This window comes from Moschus berezovskii, chromosome 20, assembly GCF_049115385.1.
Source record: "Moschus berezovskii isolate FMDL1 chromosome 20, NW_MosBer_1.0, whole genome shotgun sequence".
Classification (NCBI taxonomy): domain Eukaryota; kingdom Metazoa; phylum Chordata; class Mammalia; order Artiodactyla; family Moschidae; genus Moschus; species Moschus berezovskii.
In genome coordinates this window covers 43,403,328-43,423,632 of record NC_142479.1, presented here as the reverse complement: position 1 = coordinate 43,423,632, position 20,305 = coordinate 43,403,328, and the positions used below count along the sequence as shown (strand labels likewise).

At 50.1% G+C, this 20,305-nt stretch overlaps 1 protein-coding gene across 5 annotated transcripts in view; it reads right to left on the bottom strand.

The window, feature by feature from the left end:
• The window catches only part of ARHGAP44 (Rho GTPase activating protein 44), a 122,642-nt gene that overhangs the window by 6,817 nt on the left and 95,520 nt on the right, over positions 1–20,305 (bottom strand). For 4 of the 5 annotated variants that reach the window (XM_055407311.2, XM_055407312.2, XM_088828917.1 and 1 more), the window contains 10 exons: positions 19,752–19,820; positions 17,596–17,677; positions 16,993–17,120; positions 15,111–15,222; positions 14,667–14,748; positions 12,900–12,980; positions 10,133–10,246; positions 9,441–9,532; positions 8,395–8,575; positions 1,286–1,507 (listed from right to left, as the gene is read on the bottom strand). In XM_055407311.2, coding sequence (XP_055263286.2) covers positions 1,286–1,507; positions 8,395–8,575; positions 9,441–9,532; positions 10,133–10,246; positions 12,900–12,980; positions 14,667–14,748; positions 15,111–15,222; positions 16,993–17,120; positions 17,596–17,677; positions 19,752–19,820 — 1,163 coding nt within the window. The remainder of the gene's footprint in view (positions 1–1,285; positions 1,508–8,394; positions 8,576–9,440; positions 9,533–10,132; positions 10,247–12,899; positions 12,981–14,666; positions 14,749–15,110; positions 15,223–16,992; positions 17,121–17,595; positions 17,678–19,751; positions 19,821–20,305) is intronic. The other variant, XM_088828915.1, reaches the window with a different exon arrangement.

Sequence of the window (20,305 nt, the reverse complement as noted above, 5' to 3'; positions counted from 1 at the left end):
GTCCTCTCAGCCCTTCTTAAGGCCTTCGAAGATGCCTGTGGAGGTGACCGGCCCCTCCTGGGGGCTCTGAAGGCCTCAGCTCCACTCCCATCTCCAGGTGGCCCCCTTACGGCCAGCTCCCTTTCCTGGCCTCGGCCCTCTCCCCAGCAGACCATCCCAGCAAGTCTCCTCTTTGTCAGTTTCCTCCTCCAGCCAGCAGCCCCTGCGTCCTGCTGACATCTCTCTCCCCTCCTGCATCCTGAAACAACCAAAGCCCATGATTCCATGGCCAGGGTCGGCAACCCCTTGTCCTCTCTGGTGGAGCCATCAGCGACCACCACATCCAGGGTCATCTCCAGCCCCTGCCAACTCTGTCATTTCCCATCTCACAAATAAAATACTTTCTATACATTAAAGAAAAAAAAAATCCTACAACCCCTTCACTTAGGGGATTGGTATCTGTGTGCATGTGTGAACACACAAGCACATGCAAAGACTGGCTTGAAAGGTTCAGATTTGCAAAGTCACCACAATTTTTCCAATTTGTAACAATGCATAGTGGGCCTGGTGAAGTGGCTTTCCTAATTTTCTGAATTGTTGTTTAGAACAGAGACAAATGGCCAAGGGGTCTGTGCAACCCAGCTTGTAGAATCCCCTCTGACCATGCCCCTCTCAAGGGGGTTTGGGGCGGGGGGGCTCCTCCCCTGTGCCCCTGGGGACCAGTGACCCCGTGCCGGCTCAGACCACACTTTCCATTTTTGGAGGGACAAGGGCCTTTCTCCATAAAAGCTCATGGAACCAGCACCGGAACGAACAGGCTCCCCAACTCTTTTCTTCCTCCACAAGAATGAAATGCATGATCTTGTCACCTCCGTTCTTTACCTGACTTGCACCCATTTTAGCAGTAAAAATGGCCCCTATGCATCTAAAGGAAGAGGAGTGGAGAGGAGAATCGCTGAAACTCTAAATTTCGAAACAGGTAACAAGCTGTTAACAGTACAGGAGGGGACAGAGGAGCTGGGAACTCGGCTTCCTCGCCTGCTCTGGCAAGCTGCCACCTTACACGGTGCGCCTGGGATGCTACTCTCAAAAAGCCTGGGCTCCCTCTGATCACACAGGGGCTGTGAATCCCTACCTGCTGCCAGCGTGAAGCAGAAGCCAAACCAGGATGCTTAGAAAGGGGTCGGGGGACATGACCAACTGCAGGAGGCTCTGAGCGTGTGCAGCAAACCCGAAACCCCTCATCCACATGCACCGCAAGCTAGCCTACACGGGGGTCGGGCAGGGGGCAGCGCCCCGGACTTACCTGGTCCGCTCAGCCGCAGGCTGGAGGCCGAGGCCGGATGGAGAGAGCGCGGGCGCCGCGGGGCCCTCCGGGGACTGCTCCGGGAGGGGCGACGGCAGGGGCGGGGCGAGCTCGGCGGGCGGGGCGGGGGGCTGCATGGCAGGCGGGGCGCAGGATGCCTTCCGGCCGGCCGAGGAGCCTCTTCGAGCCACCCACGACGTGTCCATGACCCTCACGCCCATGCTGGCCGGGGACACAGAGACACCCAGGCTGAGCCGCGCGCCCCGGGCGCCGGGCTCCCGCCCCCACGAAGCGGCCAGCAGCGCAGCCCCGAGCATCTCCTGGACCAAGGAAGCGAGGCGGCGGCCGTGCTCCGCGGAGCGTCCCGCAGCTCCAGGCTGGGGCGGCCCGGGCACTGCTGGCCTTAGGACCGCGGCGTGCCCGACAAGCTCCCGGGAACCCAAGCTTCCCTCAGAGCAGAGAGCGGCTTCGCTGGGGCGGGGGGTCACCCACTCCTCCCAAGTGGAGGGTGGAGGCGAGGCGGGGCGGGGGAGGGGGCGGGCAGCATCAGACTAGAAGAGAGCACCGACCAGCAGGGACACCTGAACATCCATCCTTCTTTTTGTCACCTGGGGGTCCGGGAGCACAGGACCGACTCAGGACTCCCGGGCCAGCCCCAGGACGCTGGCTGGCTTACAACCTCTGCAAGGTCTACAGAGCAGGGCGGGGCTGATCATGCTCTGGTCAGCCCCCGCCCCCGATGTCACTTCAAGAAGGGGGGACACAGCTCTGAGTACATCGGCCAAAGCAACCAGACACGCACATTCACCCCTGCAGAGCTCGCTAAGGCACGGCTCGCTATTCCCATGGGCTGCATGTGGCCTCATGGCTACCCGAGGATACTGTACCTTTGGATTTTCCTAAGGCTGCAGGGACAGAAACACACAGACATTAGTGTGGCAAACACTGCGCCTGCCTCTGGACACACAGTGGCTCTCTGTCAGGGTCAGGGGCCAAACCTGGGGCTTCCACTGAGTCTTGAAATTGTTTAGTCCACCTCTCCAGTTAAAGTGACTTTTCTGTCTGCACAGGTGAAGAGCATCCTACCAAGCTCACAGGTGAATAAAGACACAAGCTGAAGAGCTGACACTGGTGCTTGCGGTGGAAAAAATCCACAGAGGCAGCCATCTGCTCTTTTCTAAGTTATATGATTTAGAAGGTGGTCAATCTCCTTTCCTCTGGTCTAGGAGGTGACTGGTTCCATGATCCGCAGTCAAAGCCTTCACTGATTATGGCAAGAGCTAATACCACCAGTGTTAAGGGAGACACAGATATTCAGGCAGGGAGAACACCGGCCAGTCCCCTGTCTCCCCTGGGGATAAGCAGAGGGTTGCCCCTTGCTTACTGTCACCCACGCTGGCCAGGAGCACTGAGCTACCACACCGTGACAGTCTGCCCACCTTGCAGAGGTGTAGCAAAATTCAAACCAAAGGTTCAAGGTTGGGGATTGATTGTAGCAGGTGGGATGTGGTCCTTTACGAAAATGTGTGGGGAGGGAGCCTCCGTGAGGGGCACAGAGGACAATGGTGCTACAGCTGTGCACATAGAAAGGGACAGCTGACACACTTTCCCCTGGGGAGAGTGGAGGGGAGACATCCCCCCCCCAACCACCGCCACGCCCCTGTCTAGTGTCACTCTTAACACATTATTGACTGGGGCATTTTTGCAGAAGCTAATGCTTGTGGTGTTAATACCTCTCTGGTCAATAATGTGTTAATAGTTCTCTTCTCCAAGGCATTTTGGGGGCAGCTGGTCTCTCTCTGGGATCCGCTACCCACCAGCTTGCAAGTCGTCTTGGCTCTGAGGACTCCCCCACCAATAAACAGGCACCTTCTACAGGGGATCCAGTCACCCCCGGAGATCCCTCAAAACTCTGCAGCAGGGTCCAATGGCATCCCCTGGTATTTAAAGTAAGCTGGGGGCAAGTATCAAAGTGTGCTCTTTGGGCTTCTAAATTTATCAGGATGAAAAAGAGCAAAAAAGCTTAACATTCCACTTAGGGAAGCGAACTGATGCCACTTTGTTGCAATGGTTGGTGATGCTGTTCCCTGTGGTTCCTAGAAGAGCCCTAAAGGTGGGTGGTCTCATACTCATGGGATTTCTTTATCACACTCTCTTTCACTTAGAAAGACCTTCCACATTTGAGATGGGAGGTGTAGGCTTTGGAATCAGGGCTGGTTGGGGGACACCTATTATCAACTGCATCTCCCAGCACCATGGACCCCAGACACCAGGCTACCTGGTGATCTCCTGGTTCACCAAGGGGAGAACACAGAGGGAGGACCAATGAGACCCACTAAATATCAGCAGCAAAGCAACAGCAACCAAGAATCGAGAGGTGAATGTACGCTCCTGCCTTCATAAACAGCTAAGTCGCCTGTCATCACGACTCTCCCAGCTGAAGTGACTTTTGTGGGGCAGGCAGCATGCCCTGTTGCTCAAGAAACAGGCATCAAAGATTCACAGATGTCTTCAAAAGGCGATAAAAATCTTTATAGACCAATGAATCACAATGGCAACAGTGACAATCTTGGAGGCCCCAAAGCACGTTTACCTTCAGAGGCTAATGAAAATTTGCTTGAAACATTGGCAGATTTAAGTGTCTGAATGTCTAGCTAGAACTCCACCCAAAGACAAAATTTATAAAATCGCTTGGCATGTTGCCAAGAGCAAGGGAGCTACTCAGAGGTAGAAGAATACAACCAGAAGGTCACAGAAGCAGGTCACAAGTTTCTGCTCATTGTTCTGTCACACAAAGAAGTAATAGTCACAAGATTCAAATAACTTCGTGTTGTTTAAAAAAAAAAAAAACACCAGATTCAATCCATCAAAAACAACCAACTCCCTTAGAAACTTCACAGTTACCCACATCACTTATGGATGTCAAAGATTCCCCACAGCCACTGCTTCCAGTGAAAATGAGAAGAACTTGGTTTTTGGATCCCTTTATAGTTGAATCATGGAGAGGGCAATGGCACCCAACTCCAGTACTCTTGCCTGGAAAATCCCATGGATGGAGGAGCCTGGTGGGCTGCAGTCCATGGGGTCGCTAAGAGCCGGACACGACTGAAGCGACTTAGCAGCAGCAGCAGCAGCATAGTTGAATCAAGGCAGAGGCGAGAAGCCAGAGGCCACCAAGAATACCCAAGAAGCAAAGGGTTTAGAGGGCAATTAGCAGAAAGCAGGATGACATGGCAAGAGTCCAGGAGGGGACCCATTCAGAGTCCTCATCTGCTCCCCCTTGGGATTCACATGAGGTAGGCTGGCTGGCAAGGCAGCTCCACTGACAGCTACTCTTCCCTGCTTCACTCCTCCGAGCCTACTGGGACCTCATATTGCAGAGTAGCGTATCCTAAGCTAGGCTTTTCTGGTGACTCAGAAGCTTAAGAATGTGCCTGCCAATGCAGGAAACCCAAGTTCGACCCCTGGGTCAGGAAGATCCCCTGGAGAAGGGAATGGCTACCCATTCCAGTATTCTTGCCTGGAGAATCCCAAGGACAGAGGAGCCTGGCAGACTATAGTCCATAGGGTCACAAAGAGTTGAACATGACTAAGTGACTAACACTTCACACTATAACCTGGCAGGCCACACAGGGAAAAGATAAGATGCAGGACCTTAAAAATTAGGAGACAAAGGCCTGCCTCAGAAAAAAAAAAAATCTGAAAGTTGGAGATTTCAGCATAAGAACAGGTGTCTACAGAAAGAATACATTTATCACTGAGAACAGAAGTTTGCTCTGGACCATTCCAAGTGATGAGCTGTCAGGGGTTCAGTTCAGTTCAGTTCAGTCACTCAGACATGTCCGACTCTTTGCGACCCCATGAATCACAGCACGCCAGGCCTCCCTGTCCATCACCAACTCCCGGAGTTCACTCAAATTCATGTCCATAGAGTCGGTGATGCCATCCAGCCATCTCATTCTCTGTCATCCCCTTCTCCTCCCACCCCCAATCCTTCCCATAATCAGAGTCTTTTCCAGTGAGTCAACTCGTCGCATGAGGTGGCCAAAGTATTGGAGTTTCAGCTTTAGCATCAGTCCTTCCAATGAACACCCAGGATTGACCTCCTTTAGAATGGACTGGTTGGATCTCCTTGGAGTCCAAGGGACTCTCAAGAGTCTTCTCCAGCACCACAGTTCAAAAGCATCAATTCTTCGGCGATCAGCTTTCTTCACAGTCCAACTCTCACATCCATACATGACCATTGGAAAAACCATAGCCTTGACTAGACGGACCTTGGTTGGCAAAGTAATGTCTCTGCTTTTTAATATACTATCTAGGTTGGTTATAACTTTCCTTCCAAGGAGTAAGCGTCTTTTAATTTCATGGCTGCAATCAGCATCTGCAGTGATTTTGGAGCCCCCCAAAATAAAATCTGACACTGTTTCCACTGTCAGGGGTTAGCAGCTATATTTCTTTTTGACCTCTGTAGGACAGACATCTGTCATGCTGTTTTTATTTTTTATTTTTGGCCACATCATGTGGCATGCGGGATCTTAGTTCCCCAACCAGGGATCAAACCCACGATCCCTGCAGTGGAAGCATGGAGTCTTGACCACTGGATCACCAGGGAAGTCCCCGTCATGCTGTTTTTGAATCCTGGTCAGGAACGGTCTTACCCAGAGATGTTGGCCAGTATACGGACTTGAGGTATTTAAGTATACAGAGGTCGGATAGGCTTTGATTTTTCATGTAGGGATGGGTTACATTTGGAATCACTGGAAAAGACCCTGATGCTGGGAAAGATTGAAGGCAGGAGGACAAGCGGGGACCGAGGATGAGATGGCTGGATGGCATCACCGACTCAATGAATGAGTTTGAGCAAGCTCTGGGAGATGGTGAAGGACAGGGAGGCCTGGTGTTCTGCAGTCCATGGGGTTGCAAAGAGTCGGACATGACTGAGCAACTGAACAACGAGAAGTCTATACTGATCTGAAAGGTTTCGATTTTTGTTCTGAAAATCAGTTACATTTGGCAAATACTTGCTGAGAGAAAGGAAGTAAGAAAGCCTGGTATCTCCTCCAAAATCCACAGAAGCTTTGGGAGTTCCGACCACTTAAGATGAACTTGGAGGCTGGGCAGCAGTGGCATGGAAGGTGCCAACATGAGAGATGAGTAAGAAGGATCCTAAAGATCCTGGCTCAGCCTTGCCCACACTCTCCCAGGAAGGCCAGAGTCAAGTATTTCTAGCTCCTCTAGGGATCATTCCTCTCCTAAATGCGTAACAAAGTTTCTTCGCTTCCCCAGGACAAATAACAGCCGGAGGCACCAGGCAACATTTCACAGACCTGGTCTCAGCACCCACAAATGTGTGAATCCAGGAAATGTGGAAGCAGAGGTGGGGCCTGGGCCAAGAACATACCTCCCGAAGGCTGAGCTGACAATCCAAGCCTCAAATATGAGTCAAAGTTTCCATGGTACCCAGAACCTCAAGCTCTGTATGAAGAAAAATTCCTGCACCCTCTCACCACTCCACAACCCTGCTCAGAGTAGCTGCATTTGGGGTTTTCCATCTTTCTACTTGGTCTTCAGAGGACCCCAGTATCCACAGTCACAACAACAAGCTTCTTGGAACACGAGTTCTATCTCGTGACAACAGGCTTTTTGATGTAATAAACTTGGGAAAGGATGCCACAGCCCTCTGTGAAGATACGTGACAGATCACAGCATGTAAAAGACCCCACAAACTCATACATTCAGGAAAGTGGCTTCAACGTGTTGAATCACATGTCTCAGGAACTCACGAGACCTGGATGTCTTTCCCCCCCGCCCCAACATAACCAAGCACCAGTGGAACCTGTGTTCCATAGAGCACCTCAGGTCGCTCCTGAACTTCTCAATTACAGGCTTCCCTGGTGGCTCAGGGAAAGAATCTGCCTGCCAGTGCAGGAGACATGGGTTCCATCCCTGGGTCAGGAAGATACCCTGGAGTAGGAAATGGCAACCCATTCCAGTATTCTTGTCTGGGAAATTCCAAGGACAGAGGAGCCTGGCGGGCTATTGTCCACAGGGTCACCAAGAGTCGGACATGACTTAGCAACTAAACAACAACAACATTCCAAATTACAGTACCTCCAGGCTAAGGTCTCTGTGTAGACATACTCATGGACTCAGCTGCTGCTGTCAGCTGACCTGGTGAGGCCCTCTGAGGATCAGAACAGAAGTGATATTGCTACAGGCACGTCAAGCAGGACTGGAAAGAGCAGCCACAGAGCTCTGTGGGGTGCACGACCTCAGGATCCTTTTTCTTTTTTTGGCACACTGCATGGCATGTGGGATCTTAGTTCCCTGACCAGGGATTGAACCTGCACCCCCTGCATGGAAGCTCTGAGTCCTAACCTAAACTGACAACCTAACTTGACTACCAGGGAAGTCCCCAGTGTCCTTTTTCTTTTTTTAAAAAAAGCTTGTTCTGATTCTCTTTTGTTGCATAACAAACCACCCTCAAAATTTAGTAGCTTATCGATCCAGGTCACAAATCCACAGTTCTGACAGAACTTAGCAGGGTAGCTCAACTGATCCACACAGCACGAGCTGAGGTGGCTTGACTTCATGTAATTTTAGCCTCTGTACCCCTAAGCTCCAGCAGCACCTGCGAAACTGCCTACAGACCCTGGGGTCCCAGAGAGATGGCTCTCTACCCACAGAAATCCTGACGACTCTGGCTCTTTATATTCAGAAGACCATACTATAGAGGCCAGTGGACACTGAATGCCCCGAGATGCCACAGTGACAACTTTCTCGTAGAGGTCATCTGGATGGTTTTTCAAGAGGGGGTCAGACGAGGTCTGGCCGGGAAGACAGGGAGCCCAGCTCTGATGCAGAGACATCTGGGAGCGAAGGACCACAACTGACCCTCCAGGGTATCCCCCCCGAGCTAGAGACGCCTCACACAGGAACCGAATTGCTTAAAAACCACGTTTAAAAGACAAATTCCAAAGCATTTGCTGGCATCAGGAATGAGGTGACAGAGCCAATTAAACTGCTGCTGGTTAAGTGCAGCCTTCCTGTCATTCACCTCAGTCAACCCGTCCCTGCCCCAAAGCTGAGAAAGGGAGGCGAGTTCATACCCATCCTTTTTGTAAAACTCCAGCATCATGTTATCTGTGGCCACACTGAGGGGCCGGCGGGCCTGCTCGGGCTGGCGCCGGTCAGCGGGGTCCATGTCTGGGGAGGGCATTGAGCTGTAGTTGGCGTTGTGGTTCACGTGCACTGGACTCCCGTAATTGCCCGTGATGTTGAACTCTATCTCTGTGGGGAAGACAGAACAGATGCACATGGTCTGTGACTTGGCCAAGCCACTCCTGGGCAGGAGGGAAACCAATAGAGAAACGGCCACGCTTTTATGTGCCACCCCTGAAAATCTCATTCCATGGTTCAATGTTAGATCATCTGTTGACATTAACTCATCTTATTATATTTCATGGCGCTCACCTAGCATGTAATAGAATAGGGACTTAATAAAGCATTTTTTCATCTGTGATTCACAAAACAAATTCAGTCAAACAGGAACAGATGGGTATTATCTTTCTGGAAAAAAAAAAAAAAGGCAGAATCATCTATCTCAATCCTCACATTTAAGACTGAAATAAATGCCAGAGTGGTCTAAATCAAATCAGAAAAAAGGGCAATGCCCACTCTCAACACTGTTAGCTGATATTGTTGAAGTGCTAGCCAATGGAATTAGTCAAGAAAAGAAAATAACAAGCAATATTACTATCTGTAAATGATGATGACGGGATATCTTTTCAGAAAACCAAAGAGAAAAAAAAATTACAGGATTATAAACAGAAAGAGATCTCACGAAGACTGTGGGCTCTCAAATGGAGTCTCATCTCATCCCCTCCTAACTACAGCCGACTTATCTGCAGTGCTCATGAGCTCAGCCACAGAACCAACAGAGTTTTACCTTGAACTCCTACCTCCTTTGTTTCTTTATCCTGATTTCCTACCACTGGCCAAAGGTGGTATGCACAGGGGTCTTAAAAACAAAATCACACACACACACACACACACCCCCCTTTGGCCAGTGGTACTCAATTTTAAAGAGTCAGAACTCACAGCAACCTCCCGTTCCCCCCAGAAGCCTACTCCCCCATCAGATGCTGCCACGTACCCCCGGGGAAGAACCAGTCTGCGTGCTGGATGATGGGCTCGATGATCCCGACGATCTGCAGCGAGACTGTGGTCATCATCTCTGTGATGTTCCTGAGGGCACAGGGCAGAGGAGGGCAGGCAGGGTGAGCAGCCGAGGCAGGGAGAGGGCCCTGGACCAGAAGCCTGCAACCTGGGTCTGAGACCGTGTGTCCTCTTGGGGATGGCACGTCACCTTTCTGAACCTCTCCCCATGTCTACAGAATGGAGACATCCCCAGAAGTCCTCCCGACAGGAGATGAGCGAGTAACACACATGAAATCGCCAAGTCTGAGGACTGATTCTCACAACTGCCAGACTCATCCTTTCCTAGCTCTGTTCTCTCTGTCAAGACAGCACTCTGTCCTTCTGTATCCCGATGCTGGGATGTACTCTCCACAGAGGGCCCAGGGGCCTAGAAGAGCTTGCCAGACTTGATGCTGACCCAGATGAGCTCAGAAAAGACCTTGGCTACAGGCCTGGCTCTGAGACTATCAACAAGAACTATCTGAAGAATTCTGGGCCTCCTCCTGAGTCTAAAGAAGGACCAGCTCAAGACAGGCATATGACCTGACACATAAATTAGGCTAGTGGTTATCTGGGGCCCTGACCATCCCACCCAGGCCCCCACAGCCCCCCAGTGTGACCCACACACCCCTTCCTCCCTGGACTCACCCTTCTGCTTGTGGCCACAGCAGGTTGGGTCCTAATACAATGGCCATGTTACTGGGTGTCATCTTGTTGACATCCTGGTATTCTGAGAGCTTGGATAAAAACTTGATCAAGTATCTGAAAGGAAGTGAGAAAAGCCACGTTTTACCAGGGCTCAATACCAGCCATGGTCCCCTAACACCAGCTGGAAACATCTCTTAACTGATAAGAAGACTCATACGTCCTACAATATAATCAAGATGTGTCACGGGTCAGGACACAAGAATGCCCCAAAAACAGACAGAGCTCTTCCTAGGCTAGTTGTCAATGTCTGCTTCAACAAACTGTGGCCAGAAAAAAATTCTTTATCTTTCCTTTTGACTCAGTGCATAATGCCAGAAATTCCCTCCTTCCTTTCAAACCTCTTTCACCTCCTGTCTTCCCTGTGTGCAGAGGTGAGAAGTAGTGTGTAGGTGTCAGTAGTGGGGACATTTTCATGCTAGGAGCAGTGTCTCAGTGGGGCTATGAGAGCCAATGAAGAAAATGTTAGACCTAGACTTAGTGTGTGGCCCAGCCATTCCACTCGTAGAGAAATACGTCCACACAAAAATGTGGACACAAGTGTTCCCAGCAACATTATTCATCATAGCTGAAAAGGAGAGACTGCCCAGATATCCATTAAGGGATGAACAGATGAACGAAATGTAGTCCCATCCATATAGTGGAGTACTACTCAGCCTTCAAAAGGAATGAGATACTGACACACGCTACTGCATGGATGAACCTCGGAAACTTGATGCCAATGGAGAAAAGCCAGACACAGAGAGCCCAGGGTGAATGACTCCATCTGTATGAAAGGCCCGGTGCAGGCAAACTGACAGAGACAGAACACAGATGAGAGTTTGCCAGGGGCTGGCTAAGCAGAAATGGGGAGTGACTGCTGATGGGAACAGCACTTCTCTGTGGGGTGATGAAAATGTTTTCAAATTACACAGTGGTCAGAGCTGCACAGCTCTGCAGATTTACAGAAACCCAATTAATTGCACACTTTTTAAAAGGGGACAATGGCATATGAATTGGTATGTCAATAAAGCCATTATTTAAAAAACAAATCAGTGAGTGAGTAGCTGTGCACAAATGAAGCACAAAAGGAGCTCTCCCAAACCATCCCAAACCTGCCTGGTCCCTCACAGGCCCCAGACCCCAAAGCCCATCTCTTCCCGGGCTCTTGCTTATACAGACAGTGGGTCCAGCCACATGCTGCCTGGACCACAGCGAAGCAGCTCCTTCAGCAACTGTTGCCCACAGAGCACAAAGACCCTAAGCTGCTGATGGGCCACCTCCACCCACACCCTGCCGCATCACACCCTCCAAGAGGCCACACATGCCTTGACCAGGACATGGGGCCTGAGCTGAGCTCGGTCAATCCACGGGCTGGCCAGTGGCCTAGCATCACTTGAAGAGTCATTCATGCTCTTGATCTGATTCTTGCTCGTGGGATGCTTTCTTTCAATTTTGTATATATTTAACACTTTAAGCATTTTACAGTGTGCAGTTCACTAGCATTACTTTCCATTGTGATGCAACCACCACCACCATCCATCCCCAGAATTTTTCATTACCCCAAACTAAAACTTGACACCCATGAAATGACCGCCCACCTGCCGCTCCTGACTCCTCCCCCCTTACCCTAGCCACCATTCTACATTCTGGCAACCACCATTCTACTCTCCATCTTTATGAACTGACTACTGTATGTACTGCTTTTGAGTGGAATTGTTCAGAATTTCCCCTTTTGTGTTTGGCTTCTTTCATTTAGCATACAGCCTTCAAGGTTCAACCATACTGTAGCAAGAATGAGAATGTCTCTTCTATTTGAGGCTGAATACTGCACTGTATGTACTTTTTGTTCACCTATATTTATCCACTACTGGACATGTGGGCTGTTTCCACCTCTTGGTTATGTGAATAACACTGGCATGAACGTAGGTGTACAAAATCAAGTCCCTACTTTCAAGTCTTTTGGAAATACATCCAGAAGTGGAATTGCTGGGTCATACAGGAATCCTATGTTTGTCTGAGGACCCGCCATGAGAAGTCACTTCTGGGATTTTTAACAGGAAAACAGAAATAATCAGGCAGATGGCAGTAGGAGCTGAAGCTGAAAATATGCATCTAAGGAAGCTCCGAGGAGGACGGGGGGAGGGCCAGGAGCGATGCTGGTGCAAAGTGATGAGGAAGCAGAAAATGGAAAAGAGCATAAGCCCGGGAGGGAAAAGACGCGCAGAGCAGTGGGAAGTGAAACCCGGGTGCGGGTGAGAAAAATAAGAGACGGACACATGGAAAATTTCTGGTGACAAGTGGAAACCAGAGAACATTCTCCCAGCCTCTTTTTCCTGAAGTCTGGCTCCAGGGCACAACTGCCAAGTCCAGCTCAGGGTCTGGTCAGTGTGGCCCCTGGGATCCACAGGCACCTATCTTTACAATGAACCCCAGTATCTGAAAGCAGCCTGCATTCATCCTTGCTCCTTGCAAACCAAAGAACTCCATCAGCCAGCAGCTGGTCAGGTAGCCTGCAACGTCTCACAGCTCCATACAGTCTTTTTCCTCATCTGCTGGATGGTAATTCACAACCTCCCAGGATTGCTTGAAGTTGAAAAGAGACCGTTCATGTTAGATATGCTTTGGACGCTGTGTAACGCCAAGCTTGTCAGTGACTACGCCTTTCGGCCCCGAAACGTGTGTGTGAGGCTTAAATAACCTTGACCTGGCGTCCCTATCGTCCACTCACCGGATGTTGTTGTGATTGGCTTTGGGCAACTTCTCACACGCGTTCCACAGTGCCTGGAGCCTCTTGTCCTGGTCCTGGATGCTGGAAAATTAATAGGAAAAGCCATTGACTGAGTACGGATCAAGGAAGTCTTACCGGCACTCAGACTCACCAGCCATCGAAATATTTGAGGAAAAGGAACCAGCCGCTGTCAGTGACCACATCAGTAAACTATTATCTTTCATATCTTCAGTTCTTACTGTTTCCCCCTCGATAATCTTTCAGTCTTGCCTGTGCTGTTTAAACAAAACTTCCCCTGCACACATCACATGGCCCAGGTCAATGTATACTGGGGCAGCAGGTGAGGGCAGACACCTGCACCTGAGTGGGCGGGGCTGTGATGTCATCGGGAGGTCGGTTCTGGCGCAAAACAGGACACCAGAAACAGGTCAACTCCACCTTCACGCCACCATGGCAGCCAACTGGCCAGTCCCACAGATAGTTTAATGCACATTAAGCTTCTTGGCATGTGCAATATAACAGATGCTCAATAAACACCTTCTGAACAAGTAAATGACATGAACTCATATTGACATAAGGATATCTGACCCTTGAAGACACAACTCAGAGATGGATAGTTTCCACAACCAAAGGATTCTCCATTCTACAGAGACTTGCTTGAAGGGTTTCTTTATTGATAGATCTTCTAAGGATTAAAAGAGATTACTGAAAGGTCTATATATATATTTTATTTTTGTTAGGACTACATTTTTAAATATACATTTTTATGAAAACCTACATCAAGGACAGGGTTGGAAGACCTTATGCTCAAAGAACATTTTAACAAGAAAAACTGAAAGGCAAACACCACAGGGAGGCTCAGCTCCGACCCCCTGACTCAAGACCCAAGGGAGGGAATGGCCATCGCGGGGCCCCCAGAAGTCCCTGCTTCCATCCTGACCAAGGCGAGAAAAACTCCCTTTTCTGCTCATCAATTCTCTCTAAGGTCAAAAGGCAGATGCTGCCAAGGTCTTTCCTTCAGTAAAAAATCAACATCCATATGGGATTTCCCTCGTGGTCCAGTGGTTAAGACTATATGCTCTCAATACAGGGGGCACAGGTTTGATCCCTATTCAGGGAACTAAGAGCCCACAAGCTGAGCACAGCAAAAAAAAAAAAATAGGCAAAAAACAAAAAATCGACATTCACATACTGAGGGTCTCTGGTGTATCAGGCAGTGACACAGGGATTAGGAAGTGGGAGGCAGTCAGAAGAGACGGTCATCCCTCCCTGCCCCCCATCAGCTCACAATCCAACCAGCCACACCAACACAGCCTTGGATTTGATCGGTCCCTGCAGAGAGCCTGGGGGATGAGGCAGACCCTGACTGCTAGCTGCTGGGCACCAGTTGTCAGGAAGGAGGCCTCTCTGGGGTGACCTTCAGAGTGGGACCCAAAGAGTCAGAAGGAACCTATGAGGTAGACGTTTTGGGGAACAAAAACCTGTCGCATGGCAGGGAATGGCCAGCGTGAAGAGGGAGGAGTCTGAGTGGCGACGGGAGGTCGGAGCCTCCCTGAGTCCTCTTGAAGGTCCAGCTGGGGCTCTGGGCTACTGGTGGCTCCAGCCTGCGATCTACACCCTGGGACCTAGCTCTCTGGGCACATGTACAAACCTCTCCCCACGACACACACCAAGATACAGACACTGGATCCCAGTGGCTTGCACAGTTTCAATTAAGGTTCCACATAAACCGCACCCACAGGACACATGGAGACCCGCGGTACTCACTTGGAAGCCTGAATCCACTCGTCGTAGAGTTCAAAAGTCATCAGAGGTTCTGGCAGCTCCCGGAGGTAAGACTTGAGAGCTCCTGGATGTGAACATCATACAGGCCGTGAACTGCCGGGATGCGGCAGACAACTGCTACCAGCCAGCGTCACCACGGGGTCCACGTTTGGGGAAGGTTCCCCAACCCTAGTGACCAGGTCACATGGTGGCTGCCACATGCCTGGATCCAAGGCTCTGGTGTGGCTGTGAGGGCCTCCCATCTCGTGTTACCACCATCACCCCCTCCTTCCTTCAAGGGCACAAGCAACCAGGCCTAAAGTGGGGCCCTGAGTGGACACTCCCAGACCATGGCAGGGAGCCAGGGGCTCGAGTGTCCCTGACACGTGGCTGTACATCTTCCACGCTCATCCCTTCCCCTGGAGCCCCTCCAGCTGCGGGGCCCACCTGCGATGGCGTGGGGGTCCGCCGAGCACTCCTGTACATCCACCACACAGCAATCCAGGGCCGCCTTTAGCTTCTTCAGCTTGGAGGCAGATGGGGCTACTCGGAAGAGGCCCTGCCAACAGGACAGGGGTCACCAGACAGCCTGCACCTTGAGGGCACAACAGCAAGACCGACGACACGCAGTCTCCCCACCCCCTTCCGCCACGATCTCCCAGAGGCGTCCTTCCCATCACCATGTGTCAACATTGGGACAGCAGGACCTGGGCCTCATCCCTGGCTGTGGCCTCAGCACCTAGCACAGGGTGACCCGGTGTTCTGGTTCAGTATGTACTTGATTAAATGAAGCCTGGGCACTTCAACATCCCGTCCTTGTGTATTTAAGATATATTTTGGAAAAACACAAAAACACTAATTTGAAAAGATACATGTACCCCTATGTCCACAGCAGCATTGTTTACAATTACCAGGACATGGAAGCAACCTAAGTGTCCATCAGCAGATGAATGGATTAAAAAAGATATGGTAGGTCTATAAAATGGAATACTCAGTTCAGTTCAGTTCAGCCGCTCAGTCGTGTCCGACTCTCCACGACAGCCATAAAAATGAAAGAAAATTTTGCCATTTGCAGCAACATGGATGGACCTGGAGATTATCATACTAAGTGAAGTAAGACAGAAGGAGAAATATTGTATGACATCCCTTATATGTGAAATCTAAAAAGAAATGATACAAATGAGCTTACTTACAAAACAGAAACAGATTCACAGACTTAGAGGACAAACTTGTGGAACTGATGGTTGCCAGGGGAAGGACAGGAGGAAGGGATAGTTAGGGAATTGGGATGGACATGTACACACTGCTATACTTAAACTGGGTAATCAACAAGGATCTACTGTATAGCACATGGAACTCAACTCAATGTTATGTGGCAGCCTTTTTGTGAGGGGTGTTTGAGGGACAATGGATACATTTGTATGTACGGTTGAGTCTCTTTGCTGTTCATCTGAAACTATCACAGCATTGTTAATTGGCTATACCCCAATACAAAGTGAAAAGTTTTTAAAAAATGGGGAAAGAAAAGGCCCCATTCACCTCCCTCCATGAAACTTTCCCTCAGGGACTAAAATGACCTCACTTTTCATTGGTATTATACATGAAAATGCCTGGCATTTAAAACAGGGTCAAAAAAACCTGTTTTGAATAAATCAGGCTTATTTGACAGACACTACTCTCATCCACTCCATAAGCTCATAAGCCCCCATCTCACTCTTTTATACATTGCTTAGTAATAAATACCATAGATAAAAATTGATTTGTTGATCAGATCACAGGAAAGTGGAGTCATGATTTTTAAACTGCCTGCATAAGAAACTAAAGATGAGGTCTACCTCCCAGGAGACCACTGATATAGCAATAAAAACAATGGTTGCCAACGTCTCATAGGATTTTTTTTTAACATGTGGCTTGGAAGGAGTGCTTTCTAATGTCTGTATCAGTTTTCAGGATGTCTATTAAAAAAAGTTATGACCTAAAGGTTAAAAGGTCTATCTTTTAAATTAGGGAGAGAGGAGGTGGAGAATGGGGTGGAGGAGAAGGAGGAGAAAGCCCCAATCTCATTACATATGCAGACAGGAGGGCCAGAGAGGGGCTATAAGGTCCTCAGGGCGGGGGTATCATGTCCCACAATCCTCCACTGTCCCTGGAGAGTGAAGGCTCATGGGAGAAGCAGGGCCAGTTTGAGGACAGGGGGCTTGTACTGTGTCTTCCCAGGTTTGGGTTTGTGGGGCCGGGTGAGGATGGTAACAGAGGAGAGACCCCAGAGGCTCCATCTCGCGGGCTAGGAGACTCGCTCACGGCTGAGTTCGGCTGCACCCAGACGCACCTCCTCCTGCATCCCGCATTCCAGCAGCATTGTCACACATGCCTCGATGGGGAAGGCGATCTCCCGGCCGCTGATTGTGAGGTGCTCCTCCAGGGGCTTCCCAAAGGAAGGCTTCTCTACCCAGGCCTCTGGAGGGAGGGTGCAGGTGGAGCAAGAGAAGGGTCAGCGCAGGTCACCCCCACGGAAACCTTCCTTTCCTCCGGTCACACTGCTTCTCCTAAGTGTCCCAGGGACACGGAGCAGTGGACATGGAAGCACTGTCCAACAGTGTCCATGGAAGCACTGTCCAACGGCAGCATCTCCATTCCTGCAGTTTCGGGGGATGACGGGGAGGAACTGGGGGAGGCGGTGGAAGCCAGCCCGCTGTGAGCAGAGCTGCCGGGCTTCCTGTTACACACCCGCCTCATCCCTGCTAGGGTAGTGTATGTGTGTGTGTGCGTGTGTGCACGCTCTGCTTTCCTGCCGCTGGTCAAGGTGCCTGCAGGCGGAGGCCCAGGGCTCACAGGAAGGCGGCCCAGCTGGGGGAGGAACAGGTGAGCCAAGCACAGAGCCCTGGACAGCAGGCTCCCCGCTCTCTCCACCCTAGGCAAGCTTGGCACTCACCCTGTTGTGCTTTTATCTGAGGCAACACGGCCTGCAGGAGTGTCAGGGACTTCCTGTGGTACTCGGCCTGCACTTCGATGAGCTGAGGGAACACAAGGAGAAGCATCAGCTTTTGCTGGAGGATGGAGGGCATGGGCTGCCACACCCTTGGAGTGCCCTGCCCCCTCCTCCACCCATCTGCAATGATGGGCATTCGTCCCCTCAGCCTCTGCAGCAGAGGGGTGACCATAAAGGGAAGTTTTAGAGGTGGGAGACTTGGAGAGGAGGTGAAGGGGACTCTCCAGAGGTGAGCCTGCCTTCACTGCCACCCCAGCTTGGGAGTACCCTGCCCCCAGTTCTCACAGCAAAAGGCACCAAAGGGGTGGAACAATGAAGAGGCTATAAACAGAGAACACATTCAGAAATCCAGGTGCCCATGAGAGGGCGCTCAATGCCATGAGCCTCAATGTATCTTGATTCCCCGCAAAAAGAGTTCAAGATACAACTGGTGGGAAAACATGTGCTCGATCCACAATCCTCTTCCACCTTGGGAGGCAAAACTGCTTTACTGTGATGTGATTCAAAGGACAAAGTCCTTCAACATGCTCTATTCTGCCCCTCCCACTACTGAAAAAGCTGCTGAAATGGTAAAAAGAGCAGAGGAAAAGCAGTGAATAACTGGCATTTCATTTATTTTCTAAATCTCTCCCGGCTACAAAAAAAAAAGAAAAAGAAAATTGGGTATGTAGGAGGAAAAAGGAGAGAGAGGCACTTTGCTCAAAAGTCTGGTGTGATGAGTAGCTATTATCCCCAAGGAAAACTAAAAGGGAATTTTCTTCTTTTTTTAAGTCATAGTGTTGAAATAAGTGGTACCCAAAGACAATGAGGTAGTCCAGTAACGCTCGGAATGTCAACAATCATTTGTTTTAGATATTTTAAAATGAAATATTATCTTCACAAATAAAACCGATGGAATAGACTTGTAAAGAACCCTACTATTTTAAAGTAAATATTTCAAGTTGGAAGGAATATGTATCAGCTCTCTCTCGGGGAGAAGAAACTCTGGACTTCTTGGCCAATGATGCTGTGCCTGTGGGGGAACACTGACTGCCCCCAGTTCCGCCCCACGCTCATCAAAGCATCCAGCTTCTCAGGATTCCTCATCTCTCTTCCCTTTATCTTCTTTCCCTGTCTTTGTATCACTTCCTTGACCCTAAGGAGAAATTTTGAGTTTTATTCCCAATGTTATTTTTCATTTCAGGGTCCTAATTATTTGGGCCAGATGATTCAAGTATGGATGACTCAGATCCTGTGTCTCTACTCTGTAAATCTGCTCCCATAGAGGAGAGGCAGTAAACAAACATCAACCCTCATTTACCAACTTGTCATCATCTGGGACAATAAAAATCTCCATTAATAACCAACAGATGTTGGGGTGCGCCTAGCTGCTTCTTCCCAAGTTGCTTCCTGATGACAGAATCAAGTTTTGCAACCCTGGCCCTACTGACATCTGGGGCTGGATCACCCTCTGTTGTGGGAGGCACCATCCTGTGTGCTGCGGGATGTTTAGTGACAAACCTGACCTCCACCCTCTGAGTGCCTGTAGACCTCCCCCTGATAGTGACGGCCAAAAACATCTCTGCTAAGTGACTTCAGTCGTGTCTGACACTTTGCGACCCTATGGACTGTAACCTTCCAGGCTCCTCTGTCCATGGAATTCTCCAGGCAAGAGTATTGGAGTGGGTTGCTGTGCCCTTCTCCAGGGGATCTTCCCGACCCAGGGATAGACCCTGTGTCTCTTAAGTCTCCTGCAGTGGCAGGCGGGGTCTTTAGCGCTAGTGCCACCTGGGAAGCCCCCCTCAAATGTCTCCAGACACAGCCAATCATCTGCTGGGAGATGACAGAATCACACCCCTGGTTGAGAACCACTGCCATAGATCACAGAGGTACAAACATCTTCATGGGTGAGGCTGAATTTTATTCTCGGGGTTTTGGAGAAATCCATACAAAGGGGACTAGAAGGCAGGATTTATTCACAGGTAGGACAGTCAAAGCCCCACCTGTTCTCAGGACATGCTCAACTGAGGGATCCTTGATTCAAGGCCCACATTCCTTCCTGTCCCCACTGTGACACCTGCCAACAGACTCCAACCAGCCTCACCTTTCTGGATGCTTACCGTTTGAAAGTAGTTTGCATAGTCGATTTCTTTGGCCACAAAACTGTACATGTCAGCTGACAGCTGGTCCTGTGGGGGCAAAACACAGAAGGATAGAGAGTAGGAATCCACACATCAGAGGAAAGAACCGTAACCATGGTTTAACCTCATTTTTCATAATACGAGGCAGATTACAAACTTTGCCTGTGGACATTCCATTTCCCAAGCACGGCTCTAAAGGATGGCTAAGTGGGGAAAGAACACCTATGCCAGTGTTTTCCTAGGGCTTTTAACGTGGGCCACGTGGAGAGTCAGGAAAGCTGATGCGGGGGAATGACGCACAAATTGCTTCCTTGCATCTCTGCGGCGTGCCCTGCTGTCTGCAGCAGACCCGCCAGGTACACACTGTGCTTCTGCTTGCCTCCCCCTGCCACTTCTTCCGCTTGATGATACTACTGCCTTGCTCCCTTCATCTCAATGCTGATTGGTTGATCATCAGGGAAAGAGAGGCAAACACACCAAGTCGAGGGAAGCTGGTTAAGACAGGGTGGGCAGGGGACGGACCGCTGATTCCA